This window comes from Mytilus californianus, unplaced genomic scaffold (genome assembly GCF_021869535.1).
Source record: "Mytilus californianus isolate M0D057914Y unplaced genomic scaffold, xbMytCali1.0.p SCAF_6, whole genome shotgun sequence".
Taxonomy (NCBI): Eukaryota; Metazoa; Mollusca; class Bivalvia; order Mytilida; family Mytilidae; genus Mytilus; species Mytilus californianus.
The window spans coordinates 43,439,516-43,461,365 of record NW_026262712.1 but is presented as its reverse complement, the minus strand read 5'-3'; the positions used below and the strand labels follow the sequence as shown (position 1 = coordinate 43,461,365).

General features: G+C 34.4%; 1 protein-coding gene across 2 annotated transcripts; it reads left to right on the top strand.

Moving 5' to 3' along the window:
* The first annotated feature begins 535 nt into the window (after nucleotides 1–535).
* On the top strand, nucleotides 536–17,932 carry LOC127705482 (echotoxin-2-like). Of its 2 annotated transcripts, none has more exons than XM_052209800.1 (4): nucleotides 536–590; nucleotides 2,305–2,368; nucleotides 8,570–8,811; nucleotides 17,475–17,932. In XM_052209800.1, exons 2-4 carry the CDS (start codon nucleotides 2,320–2,322, stop codon nucleotides 17,886–17,888), a joined length of 705 nt encoding a protein of 234 aa, XP_052065760.1. In that variant the 5' UTR covers nucleotides 536–590; nucleotides 2,305–2,319; the 3' UTR covers nucleotides 17,889–17,932. The 2 variants fall into 2 exon arrangements, with proteins under 2 accessions (XP_052065760.1, XP_052065759.1); XM_052209799.1 differs by lacking the exon at nucleotides 536–590 and adding an exon at nucleotides 614–737.
* The last annotated feature ends 3,918 nt before the right edge of the window (nucleotides 17,933–21,850 follow it).

The window sequence follows — 21,850 nt, the reverse complement described above, 5'->3', positions numbered from 1 at the left end:
TATAATTCAGAAAAATAAAATTATTACTGATTTAGGCATTTATTTGACGTTATACGAAAAGATACATCACAAATCAGAACTAAAGAATGTAAACATTTGTTTGACTTTAATCAATAAAATTAGGGGATAATTAAGACCCCCCCCCCCCCTTAGAAAAGGAAGTTGGAACAAACAAACAAATTACAACCCCCTCCCCAATAAAAACAAAACAACTAAATCATACAGGAAGAAAAAAATCGTACAAAAAAAAACAAAACAAGAGACATGAAAAAAACACGAAACATATAAAAAAAAAGTTAATCCCAAGACAATGATAAATCGAATAATAACAAAAGACGAATTGACAAAAGTTAACGAAAAAAAATCAAGTTAAAAAATCCTTCTATTCAAGTGCAATCTGATCAAAATTCAGATCTATCGCAAATCGCGTACTTTGATGAGCTCTGTATTTTTATTAGATTGATTTAAGTGTAGATTTAAATCTTACCTGTAAATATATCCGTGCGAAGCATGCATCCTAAGGTAGTGTGTTACTATTTAATAAAAATATCTCGCTGACTTCCAGGACAACGGATTTGGACAACATACAGGTAAGATGTTCTAAATGATAAGGTCTGCAATGATAGGTATACTTTGAAAATGCAGTTTTAACCAAAAAGGATATAAGAATGATATCAAGCTTGCAAATATGGTACATATTTGTAGGAATGTATATGCCTCAAATTTCCTACGCTAAGGTAAATAAATATTACTGGCACTTTTGCATGGTGATGAATCATGACATTATTTCAGGTCCTGCCATATACCCAAGGTAAAAAAAAATTAAATGAAAATTAAAAAAGTCCTACCTACCTATCCGTTTTTAAGGGAAAAACCTAAACGCGATTTTGTTCGGTCTAAATTGAACTGTTCATCAGATCCGGGGCATCAAGTTGCACTACGTTCAAAATCTCCATTTTATAAAGTATTCCATATCAAAACCGGTTTCAATGGATAGAAAATGATCATTGTATGTGATTTTAGCAAATACTAGAAAGAGTATTCTGAAAATAATTTGGAAACAATTTCTCCTGTATAAAATCTCTTTTTACTGTCCCAGCACCCCCCTTTTAGTGCGATCCACATATTTTCATCAAAAAATATTTCGCTTCCTTATTTCCTTATTGCGCGTGCTCTTACGTGACTAAGAGGCCTCGGTGGCCGAGTGGTTTGAATTGTCCATCCCTTACCGGTCAACACTGAGGTTAGTTTGAACCCCCACTCGTGACAGGTGCGTTCGACTCCTATCTTAAGGTTCATCATAACAAATGGACAAGTATTTTCACCTCAAAAAGTACTCTGTGTACAGACTTACCTGAGCAGTTTGGAATACAATACAGCCCTCGCACGGTCGGTTTTATTAAGGTGGCTGTGGTGTCTTCCTCCATCTTGGATTTTTAAATAGCAGATAACAATCGGTCTAGATCTTTATTGAAATGTGCAAATTTAGAGAGCAGTATGTAATTTATGTGCAAGACTTTTTTAATGTTAATATAGAAAATTATGTGTTTTATCATATTTACGGCTGTAATTTTACAAAAACCAGAACATTTTTGTTTGATTAATTTTTTTTTCAACTTTGCCACATAAAGGGAGATAACTCAGATATAAGGGGAGATAACTCAGATAAGTAAATTTTATAATAGAATGTGTTGTGAATTTACATATTTTATCATGTAGCAGGAAAACGAGTCTGGTGACCCAATTATTTCTTTTTTCTTATCTGAAAGCATATTATTAGAGCTATCTTGTCATATTTTATCTGAAAATTATATGGTGTAGTTTTCTTTTTATCACACAACATTGTGTTTCCCATGCATAATCTACTAGAAATGTGCTGACCGATGTCCTATGTGGGACTGCTAATGAATCTTCAGTGATAAATTCTGTTACAAATTCATAAATATACTTTCAACTTCAATTTCAATAAAAATTGCTTCACATCCTATGAAATTGGGCAGCATTATAGAAAAGAAAATCTCAGCTACTTTTTCTTTGAAATTTTTAATTATCTAAAAGATATTCTCCTGGGAAAAGGGGGGAGGGGTAGGTATATATAAAAAAAAAACCAACGAAGGTGCATTTCGTATATCCAAAATTCCTTTTGTACAATTATAGCTATCTAATTTCTTTTAGGTAGAAATTGCGCTGAAATACGTTTTTAATATGCTATCTTTACTTAATATGCGCATTAGTTCATTTTGTAAAATGTGGGTTAAATTATTTAAATTACATTTCAAAAACATTCATTTATCTACATTTCAGGAAGAAGTTCGAGAAATGGCGAAATTTAGCTATGACGTTGTTGTGTTGCTGGTAGTACTAGCAGGTAACTTTTTAAAGCTGTCTTCTTTAAAGTTCGTATGCATACAATGTAGAACATTACGACGAGACAATAAAAAAGCAAATTCGAATACAATAACTGGGTTAAGGATGTCCTTTTTGTTACTAGGGATGATAATAGTTTGTTCTTATGTGCTGTAACACCACTGTCCCAGGTTAGAGAGAGGAGGGGGTTGAGTGCTAACAAACATGTATAACCCCGCTACATTCTTATGTGCCTGTCCCAAGTCAGGAGCCTATAGTTCTGTGGTTGTCGTTGGTTTATGTTTTTGTTAATTTTTTGTTATAGATTAGGCCGTTAGTTTTCTCAATTAAATTGCTTCATATTTTTCATGTCAGGGTCTTTTATAGTCGACTATACGGTATGGGTTTTTCTCATTGTTAAAGGCCGTACGGTTGCCTCAAGCTACGTTCGGTAAAGTGTAATTGGATCCAAGGGATTTGAATGGGAGTCTAAAGGTGTCTGGTGTATGCTTTAATTCAGGAAACTATGGTAATAGAATTATCCCGACATCTTCAAAGTGCTAATACATACACGATATTTCTTGATATATACGGCATTATAGGCCAAAATCTTTTACATAAATCATCTAGTGAAATTTTCTGGTCTTTAACGTTGTTGAACCAAATATGTCAGAACTATGTCTTAGGCTTGCAGAAAAATATTTAGGGAAGGTAGGGTAGTATGACACCTAACGATATTTGTTTTAGCCTTGTGGTTAAAAGTTTTCAAAAATTCATGAGCCGAGGAAGGGCGGTCATACTGGAATTTCATCTTACATGAAAAGGAAACTAGTAACAGAAATTGTCCTAAAAAACAGCATACCTACCTACTGTCTTATTTCGACCAATTGCCAGTCGACTCCTTACGTAATGAGAAATTTTACCCATTTTTGTGTTACTGCAGAACCTATAGTAGAAAAGCAGAAAATGTAAAGAGCAAAAAAATAATTGGATAAGTCAACTCGACATTGGCTAGTGTTATAAAGGGAGTGTTGAGAGATTTCGCCAAACAGTTTAATACTGCCACATGTTTGCGCCTGTCCAAAACCTTTGTTAGTCCTGTTTGTTTTGTTTTTTTTTAATTTTGATTCATTTATATGCTTCCGAATCGGAGTTTCAGTGTGGCGTCCATTTCGCCGAACTTGTATGTGTTTTTGTTTAGGGGCAGCCTCCATGTGCGGGATTTTCTCGCTGTGTTGGAAACCTATTGGTGGTCTTGGGCTGTTTTCTTCTCTTTGATCGGGTTGTCATCTCATTGACACATTCACCGCTTCATACTCAATTATATGGCTGTATAATTTTCAGGGAACTCTTCATATTAAGATGATGATTATCTTTTTTTGAGTTTTAGCAGAAAATAAACCTACCAAGAAAATGTAATCTACTGATCATGATAAGCTTGCATTAACAAAGTAGTCAGTCGGCTCCTTTAAGGAGTCATATGCTTAAATTTATGGTTTTGAACACTAGAATAGGTAGACCGAAGCTTCGAACAGCAAAAAATATTAGCAATTATGCAAGATCTACAGACAAATTTTATATATTACATGAAGTCATCCATTTACATTTATAGATAGAATGATAATGAATAGACAGAAACTAAGTCCAGCAAAATGATAAACATGACAAGATTTTTTTTAATGACGTAACAATGAACGCTACTAAGTCCTTGATCCAATCTACCTCACCGGGCTACATAGATTGAAAAATGGTTTATTCTGAAATAGCAGTTTTAAAGGGTTTAAGGGTATAAGTCGGTTCAATGTAATGTTAGTAAATGAATATTCAGTTTGACAATATCTCGAAATGAGGCTATTTTAAAATTTTGCACTTAATTAAAGAAGTTGGAAATTATCCTTAAAGGGCACTAGCTGTCAAAATCATATTCACCGATTTGACTCAAATTCTCATATTTGATTTATAACATACTAAAACACATATCCAAATTATAACATGTCTTAAATAAACAGTTAATAATGCATATACTAGATAATATATATCAGCATTTTGTGTGTATTTTAGTCTACACGCCATATAATTAACTATCGAGATGACCCCGAAAACTACCGACGGTCACATATCAAGTTTTTAACATAAACATAGATATAAATAGATATGGTCCTCGTGCAAATAGATTTTTCTTTGTTTGTTTGATGTCGTGCTTTAGGTAAAAAAATAAGTTAATTTTCGATTTTACCTGCATAAGAATGATTGTTTTGTGGATCGAACCAGTCAATCAAATGATTTACCTTTGTTTCACTTTCCATGTTGACATTCTTTTCTATTAATAACCAAACACGCATAAATCATGTGTAATCCATCTCTAGCTAAGGGTTAAATTGAAGTTCACATGAATACGGATTCAATGAAGTCGAATTATTCACTTGCAAGTGAATAATTCATCATCAATGTTTCTTAGCTTATTTTGACAAAATTGAACTGTACTGGCTGCTAAAAGCGAATTATTATTTCACTATTTCACTTTCATTAACTATTGAACAAAAACAATTGTAATTTAAATTTTTTATGTATCTCGTAGCTAGTACCCCTTTAATGCAGATATGTTGACAGAGTTGAAAAATATAATTACCAATTTCTGCCAGAGTAATTTCATATTATCTGAAGGAGGTTTTTCGGACGATATCACTTTCGAGTTCAATGGGCCAAAAAGATGACTTGCCATATCTTTTCCTTTGTCAAATGTGTAATGCCATCCTTGCATATTACATGTAATAATGCTAGCATATGAGAATTTGCTACAGACCCATTTTTACAGAATAAGGTTGATCACCAATAGCTAGCATTAAATATCTGATGGATTGTTTTTTTCTTTGTAATAAATCTGAAAAAGTCTTCTTCAGCCAGTTTCAATCGGCAATCCTAAGGTGAATCAGGTAGCCTTTTCATCTAAATTTGGGTTTTTAATGTAAAATTAGAATAACAGGTAAAAACGCTTTTGTAAGACCTCGAAATTGAAAGTATTATCCTTTTTTTATTTAACTATTGTTAATCAATAAAAAATCACAAAAACAAAAATTGTGCTTCGGTACTGGCTGTTATCAAAGGGAGACAATTCAATCTCAATCTCAATGTGTTTTAATCACAGGAGAGATAAATCTTGTTACATGAGGAGGTATCTCATCAACTATAGTCTTATTTTTTTTTAACATCATCTAGGTATTTAGTTTGCTTACCCATGTTTTATAATTAGTTCCTCACTTTGGGACCGCAAAGTAAACTTTAATATTAACCCTTAATATGTATTTGCTATGTAATCTTTGTGGATTTAAAAAAAAGATTCATTATAGGGTAATAAGGGCGCCATCAAATAAATAGATAAGAATGACAATTTAAGACATTGAAATATTCAAAATTCAATTGAGTGTATGAAAGTCTGATTCTTTTTCAATTTATTCTATAGGAAATAAAAGTGACTATGAATTTATTGCAAGAATATTTATTGAAAGAGTACATTTTTATTATTTTGACAACACATTTGGGAAGAGATATTCTGTATTTTTCTTGTATGCGTTGAGGCCATTTATATAGTTGACAGTAAAAAATACGCATGGGAGTTAAAAACGAGATGTGTTAAAAAAATGGCCATTATTACAGCCGATTGCAATGAGTGTGTAGGAACAGGTAACATCTTTGGTTAGCTTGCTTGCTAGCTGAACCGTGAAGTCATTATTAGGTTAGGTAAACTACCCTCTTTTAAGAGTTAGACTAGTCCGACAGATAACCAATCTATCTGTCTGTAGGACTAGACTACTTCGAAAGGAGGGTAGTATACCTTACATAATAATGACTTCACGGTTCAGCTAGCAAGCAAGCTAACCAAAGATATTACCTTTACCTACACACTCATTGCAATCGGCTGTAAAGCAAAAGTCCTGACTCGTAATTTTTGCATATAGGAAACAAATCGGGTAGTATAATATATTTTGTGGCCAAATGATGGGTTGTTAATGGGTGCGAGTCATTGTGACACTGATAAGGGGGTGGAAAGAATTATGGGAACTATGGAATAAGAAGGCTGGAAATGGGATTTCGATAGATGAAAGCTGGAGTCAGGGTGGTGTTAACCGTAAGGAAAGGGTTGTTAAAACAGGGATAGTTCATGTTGACGAAAAAATAGGAGTGCAGAGGAACAGAATACGAAGTGAAGTAGGAGTTTGGGGAGGGAACGGGGAATCAATGCTCCCTGTCCACCCCCTTACTGATAGCCATAAAAGAAAAGGGGTTGGGGGTCATGTACATTGTATGTAGAAGGAGCAATTCTGCAGGGGATGGGGACCACAGCTTGTTCTAGTTTGTGAACTGATAAATAAGAAGACGATTGATGCCTAATGTAATAGCGCTATCTAAATAAAAGAAAAGAAAAAAGAAAACTAAAAAAAAAACAATGCAAACAATATATAATTTATTCAATAAGTACAATTTGTATCATGTAGACCAAAAGTAGAGAAAAGGAGCATTGCATGACTGCAATAATTATCCGTTTTAAGAACGCATCTGGCAGATGCACTAACCTCATGGGGAGGACTGCCATGCTTGCCATGTTGGACTGAACGTCAGTCCTCAAACCATTCATCGATGATGATGGAAGTTTAAATCCACATTGACTGGCTATATAGCCTTCGCCTAGTCAGCCCTACATAGCGCCTTATTAGTATTTAAAAAGAATTTAATTCCAAACAATAAAAATGATTAAGTCTTTCAACGAAGGATATAAATGATTAGCAAGGATGCAAATACTAAACTTTAGAACCTAAATAATTTAAAATATCTTTTACAAATGAATTCAAAATAGCAATATCTAATCAATTTAACAAATATGTACTGAATAAGTGTCATGTAAATCGTTAAATATAGAAACACGCAATTTCTATTTTTAAACAAGGGAAATAACAATTACATGATAATCCTATCTGCCAAATGTATTTAGAAACAATTTGCTTTTATAAACAATTACTAATTAGAAAAACACACACACACACACACCCACCCACTGAAGATAACATGTGTTTTAGTTGCAACATATTTATTGTTAATAAACAACTGCCAACCTGTACTAAAAACAAACACTGGTTTGGAACAAACTATACACTACGAACGACAACTCGACCTAGTATGTTACTCTTATTTGTTGATAATATAAACAAAAGTTGATTTAAATAAAGCGGTAATATGTAGCAATTAATAAAAATCAGAATGCCGTTGTAAAAATCATCAGGAAATTGATATGCTTTGCCGCCCGGAGATGCCGATAAGTGAACTTGTACAAAATCATGTTTTCAGGGGAAGTGATGAATTGTCCTTGCCAAAATAACAATTAATTCAGGTATCTAACATTGCTTACATATATTGATACCACGATAATACATTGATAATACTGTCTTGTTAAATATACCTTATTGTCAAAGAATGCAACAATAGTGTCCTCATCGACGGCCAAAGAAAAAACCGTGATGATAAAGCATGCAATTCCGGAAATTGACCGTCTCCGAAAATATTAAATTCTAAAATTGAGTTATCGTCCTTTTCGCGCCAGACGACTATTGAAAAGGCTAAATCAGGTCGAGTTAAGACGAGTGTAGCAACTTCAAGACTATAGTCAAATAATGGTTCGTCATAAACACTCGATTATTTGTGTCTGAGCTAACTAGGTTAAGAATTTGTAAACTTTTCTTAACATAACCTTTTTTATGATTGGAGGGTATACCACCCTCACTTATTATGGATAAAAGTATTTGATGCTTTTCAACATAACGTTTTTCAGCTCAACTTTTTCAAATTATGTTGACCTCTATGTTTTATGTTTCCAAATTCGAATTGTGCATGCAACAATCTTTTTTTCGGAGATTAAGTGCTGACTCAGTTCTAAAGTTGTTTTTAAAGAATCGGTATTTCCTGAAAACTTTAAGCCTAAATTAATACCTGTATTTCCGGAAACCTGCTGACAAATTAGGGCACGCACATATCGGTAGGTAATTAATTTCATTTTGAAAAAAAATATTGCCGTACTACTTTCACAACAGAAACAGTCTGTTTTTAAAAGTTCTTGTTCAAAAATAAAAATAATAATCTTAAGGGTATGGAATATAAGGTTAACTGAAACACACAGGTTATTTGTTTTACGCCTTATACAATTTTTAACGACTTTGTATGTTTTTTCCTGTAGGGTTGATATCCCACTCTGCAGGTATGGATCCAGCCACTATTGTCGCAATTGCTAAAGTCGCCGGAATTGTTATTTCATCTGGAGCAAGTATGATGTCAAAACCTAAGGACTATAGTGTTGTCTGTTCCATCGAGGTGGAAAACTGGACAAGGTTCATTCTCGAAGATCCACATTCTTCTATAGCTAAGGGGCAACTGCAGTCTTCGCCAGTAGTGATTAGACCAGCTTCTAGAGAAAAGATTGTGAGTATTTTGTTTTTAGAAAATGTCAATAACTATTGTATAAATTTAAACAATATACATGTATGAAGTTGACACGTTTTTAGGGTACGTTTCCCCTAAATGTACACAAAGAGACGGCTATGCCATTATTTATTTTACACGAAATGCACTCCGATAATTTCAACTCAGAAGAATCAATTCTGGTCGTAATATTTGCAGCTAACATTTGTAAAAAAAAAAGTGTAGAAAACGCAATTCATAGTTTGCACGTTTTACAATTGAAAACCTCTCTTAATTGCGTATACGCGCTACTTATTCCTAATGACTTAACAAAAATCGGTAATTTTTAACGGGGTTCACACATAAGAGATCATAAAATGGTGTTCCAATCATGAAAATAACCGCTTCCGCCTAAGAAAAATTCGTAGAGGAACACGCCTCGTTGATTGAACTCAAAAGGCTGATATCCTGTTGAAATTAAACAAAAGGAGAGAACTTTTTATCAGAGAAGGTATAAAAGTTGAAGTTGGTATATTTGAATTGTTTACATGGCTTTAAAGGTTTAATGTAGATTAAACGTACTAAAAACATCCAGAGAGAGAAGATCAAAAATCCTAAAAATGGGCATGGGTTTGTTATGCATCTTCTATACGTGTGAATATCTAAATCGTAGTACGGAGCTTCAAGATATTTGAAAACTTTTTAAAAGTAAAGACATATGTCCACAAAACATTCGATTATGTAAGTTAGGTGCAAAAACATGTGGGATCTTTTTTGTGCATAAGCATAAATTCCGCCATAAACAAGTCCATAGAAAATTAAGATTGAACTTTATAAAGCATTAATTTTTTTATCTCTGCTCACCGGTAACAGTTTTTTTTTTCTTTTTTTTTTTGGGGGGGGGGGGGGGGGGGGTCATAAAAATGGGCGATATCCTCATCGAAAAGAACAAGTTGGGTTCCCCTTTTAATACTCAAGCGTATTCACAGTTCCAAGAAATAAAGAGTATTGATCAAGTGAAATACCTTTTTAATGAGTCATCATAACAACAGAGTGGGTGTGTTTGAATAGTTTAAAAACAATATTTAACTATTTCGGGAATGCTTAAAAAATCTTTAAAGGTTTTAAAGCTTTTTTTTATTATTATTGATAACAATGCGTCCGTTGACCGTATATCCCGTATGACACTTTACAAATGAAAAACTTATCAAATACAAATTTGCATAAGTACATTGTATTTTGATTAATTTAGTTGTAAACATAAGGCGATGCTTTAAGTTGTTTGTATGATGCTTTCAGATTATTTTGGAAACCAGGTATACCGTCAAGTAATTTAGTATACACCTTATCGCTGTTTAGTTCAATCCGGAAAAAAAAACCAGTCACTTATACAACTTCCTGTTTGGGTCAAGTCTTGCAAAAACAAAGGTCATCAGTAACGAGCTAAGGAAGGGTAAAGTTTAGAAAGCAAACATTTTGAAACTTGATAGGTTATGATCCACTTTTTAAAAACCCAAATCAAAGTAATATAAATGCTTTTTTTGAAGTGTTTACGCTGGTTTAAACATTTCTCTTTGAAAAGTTTAATGCCTAATACATTGTTTAAACAGGGCCCCAGATAGCTTCAACTGGATATAAAAGATGTGTAATTTTAGAACTTATCAGGATTTGAATAAATAGCGATAAGATGTATTCCAATTGGACTAAATGTGTCCCGGTTATAAGTTTCGTATTTTACTGATACAGATACGTAGGTTGTCTAAGGTTCTTATTTTACTGATACAGATACGTAAGTTGTCTTATTTTATTCTCTATCGTCCTCCCCTTCGCCTACCGCTCTGCTTAGTGGTTCCGTAATTTTTGTATCACGACTTTGCGACGGGAGCAGAACTTATCAGTCACTTCACCATGTGTGAGAAAACATCATCAAGCTTATTTTCGTCAAGAGTAGCACTGTCTTAAGGGTGGAAGGTGGGAAACTTGAAAAAGCACTATTTTCAGCGTATAAAAAGGATAGATAAACAAAGGCACTTGTCTCTGAAATAAATTACCTACATACTTTAATGTAACACAAGGTACCTAACTCGTATATTTGAGATTTTCACCCGGTCGCGAATTTCCGTTATATTTCGATTCTGTGGTTGTCTAGCACAAGGATAAACTATACGTTTTCGTGTAAAAGACACTGTTGATATATTACATTAAATATGTCGTTCAGTTGATGCATTTTATGATTCAGTGGATAGTTACATTTCCTGAACCCTACTTTCATTTTTCGGAAGTGTTGATTTTTTTTTCGCGTAGGGAAACTGTCAATATGTGATATAATAGAGGACCTCGGGTCCTATTCGAGCAACAGAATTATCCTTGTGCGGTTCTCTATTCCAATGAAACTTGTTATGTCGTAAATCTACTTTAAAATAACTACAAAATTAACATTTCCATTCGGCTGTGAGAAGACGAAATAATTACGGTTGGTATACTTAGAAGGCCTGTTACGAATGATTTAGATAATAGAAATAGGCGTGTTATACCCCATTTTGTTGATAATCTAATGTAGATTTACGACATAACAAGTTTATAATATAACGGAAGTTCGCGACCGGATGACATTTCTCAAATATGAGTTGGGTACCTTGTCTTACATTAAAGTATATATGTAATTTTTTTCAGAGATAGGTGCCTGTGTAGATGTAGTCTTGTTTCTGGGCAATAAACACACAAGAAACGATCTAAAGGGTTACGGATTCTTTATTTCGTAGTTTATACTATAATCCAAAATAAATACCCTGTAATAACAATACATTATATTAATGGATGTAATATAATTAAGTAACTATATAAAAGCTTTAAAACATTATGTTAACAATTATGAACAAGGAAACTGTTTACTTTACCAAGCATTTCAATAATAAAAGAAAACTATATAATTTCATTAAGTCGGAAATAGTGATCTCCAACTATATTGTCTCATAAACACATCTAAAATACCAAATCTAATCATAATGCATATGTCGGTGCATTAGTAACACATTATAACAGTAATGAAGGGAACTTTTAAATACCAAATTTAAATAAGCATATTTAAAAATAACATATACATGCAAAGCAAGAACATGCGTGCAAACAAAGCATAAAACACTTTCTAAAGCAGACAATACAATAAGCATAACGCACATGATTCAACATAACATAACCTACCTCACAGGTATTTGTGAAGGCTTGAAATATAATATTCAAATCACATCAGGTTGATGCCAAAATGGTGCATCATCAATATGGTAGATACCTGCAGTACAAATATTAAATTCATAACTAACCTATTCTGCATATCAAAATGAGATAGTTAATATCTTTATCAATTTATGACTTTATTTAATATCTGAAATTATTATAAAACATTCATTCTATAAGATTCAATAGTTTAATCCAATTTACTGAAATTTAGCTGTATTTAACCATAAAAGCACAATTATTAAAGAAATTTAAAGTTCTTTTAAGTTTTCTATTATTGCACTTACATATCACACCTACACATCATTCAAACATGCATTTATTCATAACATGCATAAATCATACATACATATAATTATAAGTATAGATAATTATTATATTAGTATAAGAAGAATAACTGACCTTAGAAATATGAAAACCAAACTCCAAACAGAATATAATCAGAATTTACTGAACACAGAAAATGGTGTCCATCACGCAAAGTGACCATATAGAAATGTAAAACTTCCCGCCAAAGAATTGACAACTAATCAATACAAATAAAACCCAATTGAAACACCTGATAAAAGTCACACCTGAGCAAATCTGAAATTTACACTCCGTATAATTTAACCATGCAATAATATAATACTACAGTATTAATTATAATATCTTCTGAAATAATAAAGTTAGATTAAAAATATAGAAATAATCAAACTTAAATATAAAATACAAATATCCTAAAATACCACTTTACCACACACTCCCCCCAGCTGTAAAATGACGTCCCGTCATTTCCAGCTAGAGGTGGTTGACAATGTCTAATATGGTCCTTGCGTCATCTCTCTCTAATCCAGTAGCTTTAAATAATGGTGTCTGGGCCAAAGACGAGATGTAATCAGCTTTATGTCGCCATTCTGGAATACTAGTTGATCTAGCAACAGCCATACTTGTCTCAAACTGTCCGGATCGAAACCAAGCAGGTGGTCTTCGTTCCCTTCCCGAACGTCCGAGTTCTACCGGTGGTAATCCGTCTGTATCCTGAGGTACATCATCATCAATCGTAGTATCTTCTGATGAAATACTCTCAGCATCCTCGGAAGCGCTTACATTAGGTTCAGTCTCTTCAATCTGGGCGTCCCCAGAAAGACTGGTATCCTCATCAATGATATCTATGTTGGCATTGGAGTCTTCAGCAAGAGATGATTCGCTGTCCACTGTCAACAAAAATCCAACCTCGGATTCCTCTGAAATAGTTGATGCTGTGTCATCAGCTGAATCCTCCTTGGTTGCCTGAACCACTGGTATTTTCTGTTGCTTACTAGCAAGTGGGCGTCGAGTTGGTCTCTGTTTGGTAGTTTGTAACTCTACTGGTTCCTGGTCTCTGATGTAGCCAACTGGAAGAAGTAGATTTCTATGGAGTTTCTTTATTTTTCCCTCTCCATCTTCACGGATGAGGTAAATACAGGAATGTCTTGATTTGGCTGATCCAATACAACGTATGGTACATCTTCCCATTTATCAGCCAACTTGTGTCTGCCATCGAAGTATACGATCTTCACCAACACACGGTCACCCTTCTGGCATCTTAGTGTCTTTGTGAAGTCCAAAAGCTAAATCAATTGGTAGACGTGGCTGTCGTCCAAACATGAGGAAATACGGTGCAACTCCTGTTGACTCGTGACGAGTGCAGTTGTAGGCGTGTACCATGGGTGCAACGTAAGCTTTCCAGTTAGACTTCTGCTGTCGGTTTAATGTACCAAGCATCCCCATCAATGTGCAATTAAACCTCTCTGGCATACCATTTCCCATAGGATGGGACGGCGTTGTTCTGGATTTCTTCATCCCAGTCAAGGTACATAAACTTTGATCACTTTGCTTTCAAAATTCGCTCCTCTGTCAGAGTGGATACGTAGCGGAATTCCATAGTGAACGATGTAGTTGTCAAAGAGTGCTTGGGCAGTAGTTCTAGCTGTTTGATTCCGCGTTGGTATAGCCTGGGCGTATCTAGTAAAGTGGTCCATGATAATAAGTACATCTTCGTATCCTCCTTTAGAACGCTCAAGTTTCAGGAAATCAATGCAAACTAGCTCTAGTGGAAATCTGGTAGTAATGCTGACCAAGGGTGCAACTTGACTGTTAGCTGGTGTTTTCCCTTTCAAACATCTACTGCACTGCCCTATCCAATCATCAACTGCCTTGTCCGTTCCTGGCCAGTAGAATCTGTCACGCAGTAGTGATAGTGTTCTATCCTTGCCTGGATGGCCCATATCATCATGCAGTGCCTCAAGGACGATCTTTATATGAGCAGATGGTAATACCAGCTGTGATTTCCTGTCATCATTAATCATCAAGTCTCTGTATAAAACGCCATCTTTGAGAATAAGGTGTTGAATGTCGCAAGAGTAGTGATGATCCGACATCTGCTGTTGTAGGTTTCCTTCCTTCTCTAACATATCTCACAAACGGCGCTATCTATGAATCCATGGCTTGTGCCTGTTTCCAATTGATGATATCTTCAACTTTGTATTCATCTTCATCATCATCAGATTGCACTACATCTGGGTTAACAGCTAAACTCTCGATGAATGTGTTCGGAAGCTGTGAGTTGCAGATAGCCTGTACGGACTCTATCGATATGATTTCTCCACTATCGGATTCTGTACTTTGTGCATCTGGAATTCGGCTGAGTCCATCTGCGTCTCCATTTTTCTTTCCAGGTCGGTACAAGATATTGAAGTTGAAGTCTGCAAGGCTATTCAACCATCTGTGACCGGTGGCATCGAGTTTAACTGTTGTCAAAACATATGTCATGGGGTTGTTGTCTGTCATGACTGTAAAGTTGCTGCCTAAGAGGTAATCTCTGAACTTCTCACAAACAGCCCACTTCAAAGCGAGGAATTCCAACTTGTGTGGTGGATATCTCTTCTCAGATTTAGATAAGCTTCTGCTGGCGTAGCTGACAACCCTCAGATGCTCTCCCTGCTTCTGGTACAATACAGCTCCAAGTGCAAATCCTGATGTATCTGTATGTAGCTCGTATGGAAGATTGCTAATGGCATATCCAAGTATAGGTGCTGACACAAGCCGTTCCTTCAGTGTTTCAAACGCCTTTTCTTGGTCTGGACCCCAGTGCCATGGTTTCTGCTCGTGCTTCTTTACTTTCTTCTTCATTGGATTCGGCATCAATTCTGTAAGTGGCTTACTGATCTTGCTGAAGTGTCGAATGAAGCGACGATAATATCCGACGAATCCAAGAAATCGTCTTACATCTTTAGGACTGGTGGGCTTTGGCCAATTCACAACCTTATCTGTCTTGTCTGGGTCAACCTCCACATCTTCCGCTGAAACAACATGGCCGTCGTACTTCACTTTGGTCTTGAAGAATGAGCACTTGTCTGGTGCAAGCTTCATGTTGTGTTTTCGGATCCTGTCAAATACTAGGCGGAGATTGTCCAAATGTTGGCCCACGTTGGGCGCCAAACATGTAGTCTTGTTTCTGGGCAATAAACACTCAAGAAACGATCTAAAGGGATATTCTTTATTTCGTAGTTTATACTATAATCCAAAATAAATACCCTGTAATAACAATACGTTATATTAATGGATGTAATATAATTAAGTAACTATATAAAAGCTTTAAAACATTATGTTAACAATTATGAACAAGGAAACTGTTTACTTTTCCAAGCATTTCAATAATAAAAGAAAACTATATAATTTCATTAAGTCGGAAATAGTGATCTCCAATTATATTGTCTCATAAGCACATCTAAATACCAAATCTAATCATAATGCATATGTCGGTGCATTAGTAACACATTATAACAGTAATGAAGGGAACTTTTAAATACCAAATTTAAATAAGCATATTTAAAAATAACATATACATGCAAAGCAAGAACATGCGTGCAAACAAAGCATAAAACACTTTCTAAAGCAGACAATACAATAAGCATAACGCACATGATTCAACATAACATAACCTACCTCACAGGTATTTGTGAAGGCTTGAAATATAATATTCAAATCACATCAGGTTGATGCCAAAATGGTGCATCATCAATATGGTAGATACCTTGCAGTACAAATATTAAATTCATAACTAACCTATTCTGCATATCAAAATGAGATAGTTAATATCTTTATCAATTTATGACTTTATTTAATATCTGAAATTATTATAAAACATTCATTCTATAAGATTCAATAGTTTAATCCAATTTACTGAAATTTAGCTGTATTTAACCATAAAAGCACAATTATTAAAGAAATTTAAAGTTCTTTTAAGTTTTCTATTATTGCACTTACATATCACCCCTACACATCATTCAAACATGCATTTATTCATAACATTCATAAATCTTGCATACATATAATTATAAGTATAGATAATTAATATATTAGTATAAGAAGAATAAATTACCGTAGAAATATGAAAACCAAACTCCAAACAGAATATAATCAGAATTTACTGAACACAGAAAATGGTGTCTATCACGCAAAGTGACCATATAGAAATGTAAAACTTCCCGCCAAAGAATTGACAACTAATCAATACAAATAAAACCCAATTGAAACACCTGATAAAAGTCACACCTGAGCGAATCTGAAATTTACACTCCGTATAATTTAACCATGCAATAATATAATACTACAGTATTAATTATAATATCTTCTGAAATAATAAAGTTAGATTAAAAATATAGAAATAATCAAACTTAAATATAAAATACAAATATCCTAAAATACCACTTTACCACATAGATAACAGCCGCTCAACACAATGGAAGCTTTTTTTTTTTCGTTTGCTGCGCAAACTCTCTAAAAAGGTTCGCATTGTGGCTCACGGGAGATATTTTACGTTATTTGTATTCCCACTGTCTCTATCACTCTGCTCGACTTTTCATAAAACTCACTGCGCTCACTCGACAAAAAGCTTCATTTTGTGACTCGTAGCTGATATTTGTTTACATCTTATCTTTTCACGATCATTCATCGTAAATTTGAAATCACTTTAACATATTGTAGATAGCCCTAAAGTCGTCATGGTTGAAAAAACATAAATGTATTGTAGAAAGCCCTAAACTCTGTATTGTAAATATTCCACAACTTGTCATGGTTAAAAGGAACGTAAATGTATTGTAGATATCACACAAGTCGTCATGGTTTACTGGAACATACATTTTAATATATTGTAGATACATGAAGCCAACAAGTCGTCTTGGTTGACAGGAACATACATTTTAATTTATTGTAGATCGCCCACAACACATCATAGTTGATAGGAAAATACATTTTAATGTATAGTAAATAGACCACAAGTCGTCATGGTTTACTGGAATATACATTTTCATATATTGTAGATAGCCCACAAGTCGTCACAATTGACAGGAACATACATTTAATATATAGTAGGTAGCCCACAAGTCGTCATGTTTTACTGGAACATGCATTTTAATATATTGTAGATAGCCCATGAGGCGTCATGGTTTAGGGGCACATACGGAGTAGCCTCATGGTTATTAAATGATCGTCGTGCAGCTGTTATGTGGCATTGTCCTTACAGCTTTTTTTGGGGAAGCAAAAACATGTTAGGAGTTGGTTTGACAGAATCGTGGTATGGCTATCATAAAAATTGGTTCTATCAAATGTACAAAGGAGGAAATGGTCAAGGTTTGAACTTTGTGCGAGACGACTATTACTACGACACACCAACAATTAGAATAGCTGATGAGAGATTTGAAATTACTGGTACAATGGGAACCAGTCACAAGGCAACAGCACGAATTGTCATAAGACCAGTAAACGAACATGACCTTGCGCCGTCAATTGCAGCTGAACTCGACAAACGTGGATTGGCTAAACTACTTAAAAGAGGTTAACATAACCGTGTTTGAAAATTAGGTATAAAATCAAATTGATCATATACTATGTTTGTCTTATTTATACATCGTCAACGTAAGTAGAAGGGCACTCTGTTCGTTCCGTATCAGCTGGCTATGTGGTCGAGTGGTCTAAGTAGTCAAATTACTGTATCACTAGCCTGTCCTGCACGTGGCAGTTGCACTCGACTCCAATCTTAATTGACTAGGATTGTTAGGTTTTTTTACTGAAGGTCGGTGGTTCTTTCCGGGCACTCCGGCTTCCTCCACCAATAAAATCTAAACGCCTCGAAATAGCACAATAGTGTAGGATGTGGCGTTAAACACCAATCAAAAAAACTTCTGTGGTACCAAAATGAATAAAGAAAATGGAATACAAAATGGCTTGTGTTTGAGTTATACGGATAAATTTTGTATGGATATTATAGGACATTAGCTACGATTTAGACAAACATTTAAAATTCGATTCTTTCTGTTGAAGTATTAATAAAAGCGGAAATGTGAAATAATATTTCTTTATAAGCAGTCAGTTTGACCCAAATTTGTCAAAATAAGCTTAAAAACATCACTGATGTATTATTGACTTGTAAGTGAATAATTTAACCTCATTGAATCTGTATTAATGTGACCTTCAATTCAAACCGTTAGCTAAAGAAAGGTTACGCGTGAACTAGGCTTCGTTTTTCAGTTTCATTTCCGAAACGTTGGAAAGATTGTATATCTCACCAGTGTCCTAACTCACAAACAATTTTTTCATTTTCAAAATTTCATCGGATAATGGTTATACTGCATACATTTTTGTGTAGATTTTGATAGAGGTAATTTTGGTTGAAATTTGCCATACAAAGTGCGGACCCGAAGTTTTGGTTAAAAATGTGGAATTAGTGAAACAAGTTAAGATTACAAAATATGCCAGAAATGTTCGAAATGCATGCCATAGAAAGTCTTTGGTTTTTGCTCATTGTTATAAAGGCCATATGGTAACCTTCTACGTCATTTGGTCTCTGGTGAAAACTTGTCTCATTGGCAACCATATCACATCTTATTTTTATACTAATTTGTATAAGATGAAATATACTCGAATATTGAGTTTATATTGGCACTCAGTGTATAATCCTTACAGAATATGTTGATATATACATGAGAAATTTGAACAAGCCGTATAATCCTATTTCTTTTTAAAATACACTATGAACTACATTGTGCGAAGTTTGAAATACCATCTTTATAAAACTAAATATAGATGTGTGTCAAATTTATGATTAAAGAGATTTGGTATGATTGCCAAACTATCCACCAAAGTTAAAATTAAGTAGATCTAAGCATTTACAGGCAACCGTACGGCCTTCAGCAATGAGAAAACCCCATACCGCATGGACGGGTATGAAAGGCCACGGCATCAAGAATGTGAAACAATTCAATTGTGAAAACCAACTGCCTAATTTATAACAAAACAATTTACGAAAAACAAAATTAATATGCTTGACATGAACCAATGACAACCACCGAACAACAGGCTCCTGACTTGGGACATGCACATAAAGAATGTGGCGGGTTAAACATGTTTGTTAGCGCTCAACCCTCCCCTAACCTGGGACAGTGGTGTAAAAGCACAACATAAAAACACACTATATTAATCAGTTTAGAAAGGCTTAACTCGTCAGATCGATACAAAGCATAGAAACATCTAACAAAAACACAGACCGGACGTGCCAGGGAATTTATACATGATTCCTAACAACACAAAAGACAAGTAGTATAGATCTGAGAGTACTCGCAGTTACTGACAGCTAGTTCAAAGCCATTTACTAATAAAAACAATCATCAATACATGTATACGCCTAAAATATCAATATCAGTACATATCCAACATCCAATGGATTTAGTGTAAAAATGGCATTAACATAGTATGCATTTGTATTATCTAGACTATCATATTCAAATTCAAATTGTTTTCAATAACCTTCTCATTTCGACCCTGGGGTTAAAGCAGATCTAGGAAAATTGCTTCATCCTTTTTGCATAGATTTTCAATGTGGGCCGTCTTCACAGGTCTCATCTTACAAAATGATGTCAGCTTTGGTCGATCAATCTTGATTTTCATTTTTTTCAAAACATTGTACTATACACGAATAATTACATCACATGTATGCCTCATTAGACACCGTAATATTGATTAGTTGACAACAATTCCGAGGCACTCCCGTATCAAATTTTATTTCCGTATAAAATACAAGAGTTATGAACTTATGACTGCACGTGCTATTTTTGATAATGCTAAAATAATGCACGAAAAAAAAACCGAAAAGCTTGATATAACTCTTAATTTCATGGTTGTAACAAAACAATGTATGTTTACGAGTTCAAGCGTCTTTGTATAATGTTATAGGGTTGTAAAAACGTTGAATGTGCGCACATTATTAATATGAATGGGCTTCGATCAACGCTTTTACAACCAAATAAAATTACAAATATAGATTCTTACATTGGGACCAGTGGATTATCGGATTTATCCAATCGAGATGGTTAAATTATCGAATTTTAAAGTCAGAGCCTCGGCGATGACTTTAAAATTGATAATTTAACTATCGAGATTAGATAAATCCGATAATCCACGAGTAACCATGTTAGAATATGTTTCTCTACTGATTATCAAATATATTTTCATTTTTGATATACGAAAATCTCCTTCGAGTGCCTTCCACATTCCACAAAGTTGTCCATTTGATTAGCACCTGTTAGCACATTTTTATTCATCCAGTGAGCTGATATAGGTTATGACCCTTCAACTCAACCAATCATCTCCTGAGATCATCTGCAACCACAAGTTGATTATTTTTTTTTATACAACGGGTCAAGAAAGGGTTAAATTGACAAAAAAATTAGAGAAAAAGAAGCATTTAATTCTTAATTTATTTCATCGTAGTTCGCATTCATTGTTACCAAGTAAAAATATACTCTACGCAACGAAGTGCAGAGGGCATAATACTATTGACATGGGAAAATGGGGTGTCTCTTCCTTTATGAACGTATACACAGACGTGCCACTAAAATGGGTCCATTCTTTGATTTGTCAAATATGCCTTCATTTCTTGGTCGCCACTTAAAGCTAACTAGTGAGGGATGTTAAACCACGAGGGAAGTAAATAATATTCATCTAGATTTTCAAATATATTCAAATGTTTTAAATCTAGAATTTATTAAGAATCTTAGGATTCAACTACATTGCGCAAAATTGAATGGATGAATGAGATGGATTTGGGTATTATTTCAAGTCCTTTTTGGTCATATAGCTCTTCAACTGTTTTTTTTTATACATCCTTGGCTTTCGAATATTCGGCTAAGCGTTCCTGTTGAAGATAAACCCACAAAAGCGCTTCTGTCGCATGGCATTTATAAAGTGTTGTTTTCATTTTTGTTACGGGACCTCGGTCGCCGAGTGGTCTGAGTAGTTACTACTGTAATCACTAGCCAGTCAACACTGAGGCTGTGAGTTCGAACCCCGCTCGTGCGGGTGCACTCGACTCCAATCTTACTTGACTAGGATTGTCAGTTTTCCTATCGAAGGTCGGTGGTTTTCTCCGGGCACTCCGGCTTCCTCCATCAATAAAAACGCCCAAAAGCGGTGCTTAAAAGTGGCGTTAAAACACAAAAAATCAAATCAAATCAAATCATTTTTGTTACTCATCAAAATGTGGGATTAGTTGGATATTCAAAATAATCTGAAATATAGGACCGTTTTTGTCGAGGGAAAGACTAGTACAAATATATCATTAAGTAAAGCTGTTGTACGTATCGAGCATTTATAAGTCTGAGATCTTTAACAAAGAGATAGGGCCAACTGTCTCTGAATTCATTTCACACGAGGCCAAATCTCCTTATTTAATGCTTTTTCAAAGTGATTTCAAACCAAAATCATACATTATTAATTTTATTTGAAACATACTTGCAAATTCATATTG

Bases quoted from the DNA above. Each gene is read 5' to 3' on its own strand.
- LOC127705482 (XM_052209799.1), top strand. From the start codon at position 669: ATGATATCAAGCTTGCAAATATGGTACATATTTGTAGGAATGTATATG. The intron at 2,369-8,569 runs GTAACTTTTTAA...TTTTTCCTGTAG, and splicing joins GTTGCTGGTAGTACTAGCAG to GGTTGATATCCCACTCTGCA. The intron at 8,812-17,474 runs GTGAGTATTTTG...AATATATTGTAG, and splicing joins CAGCTTCTAGAGAAAAGATT to ATAGCCCATGAGGCGTCATG.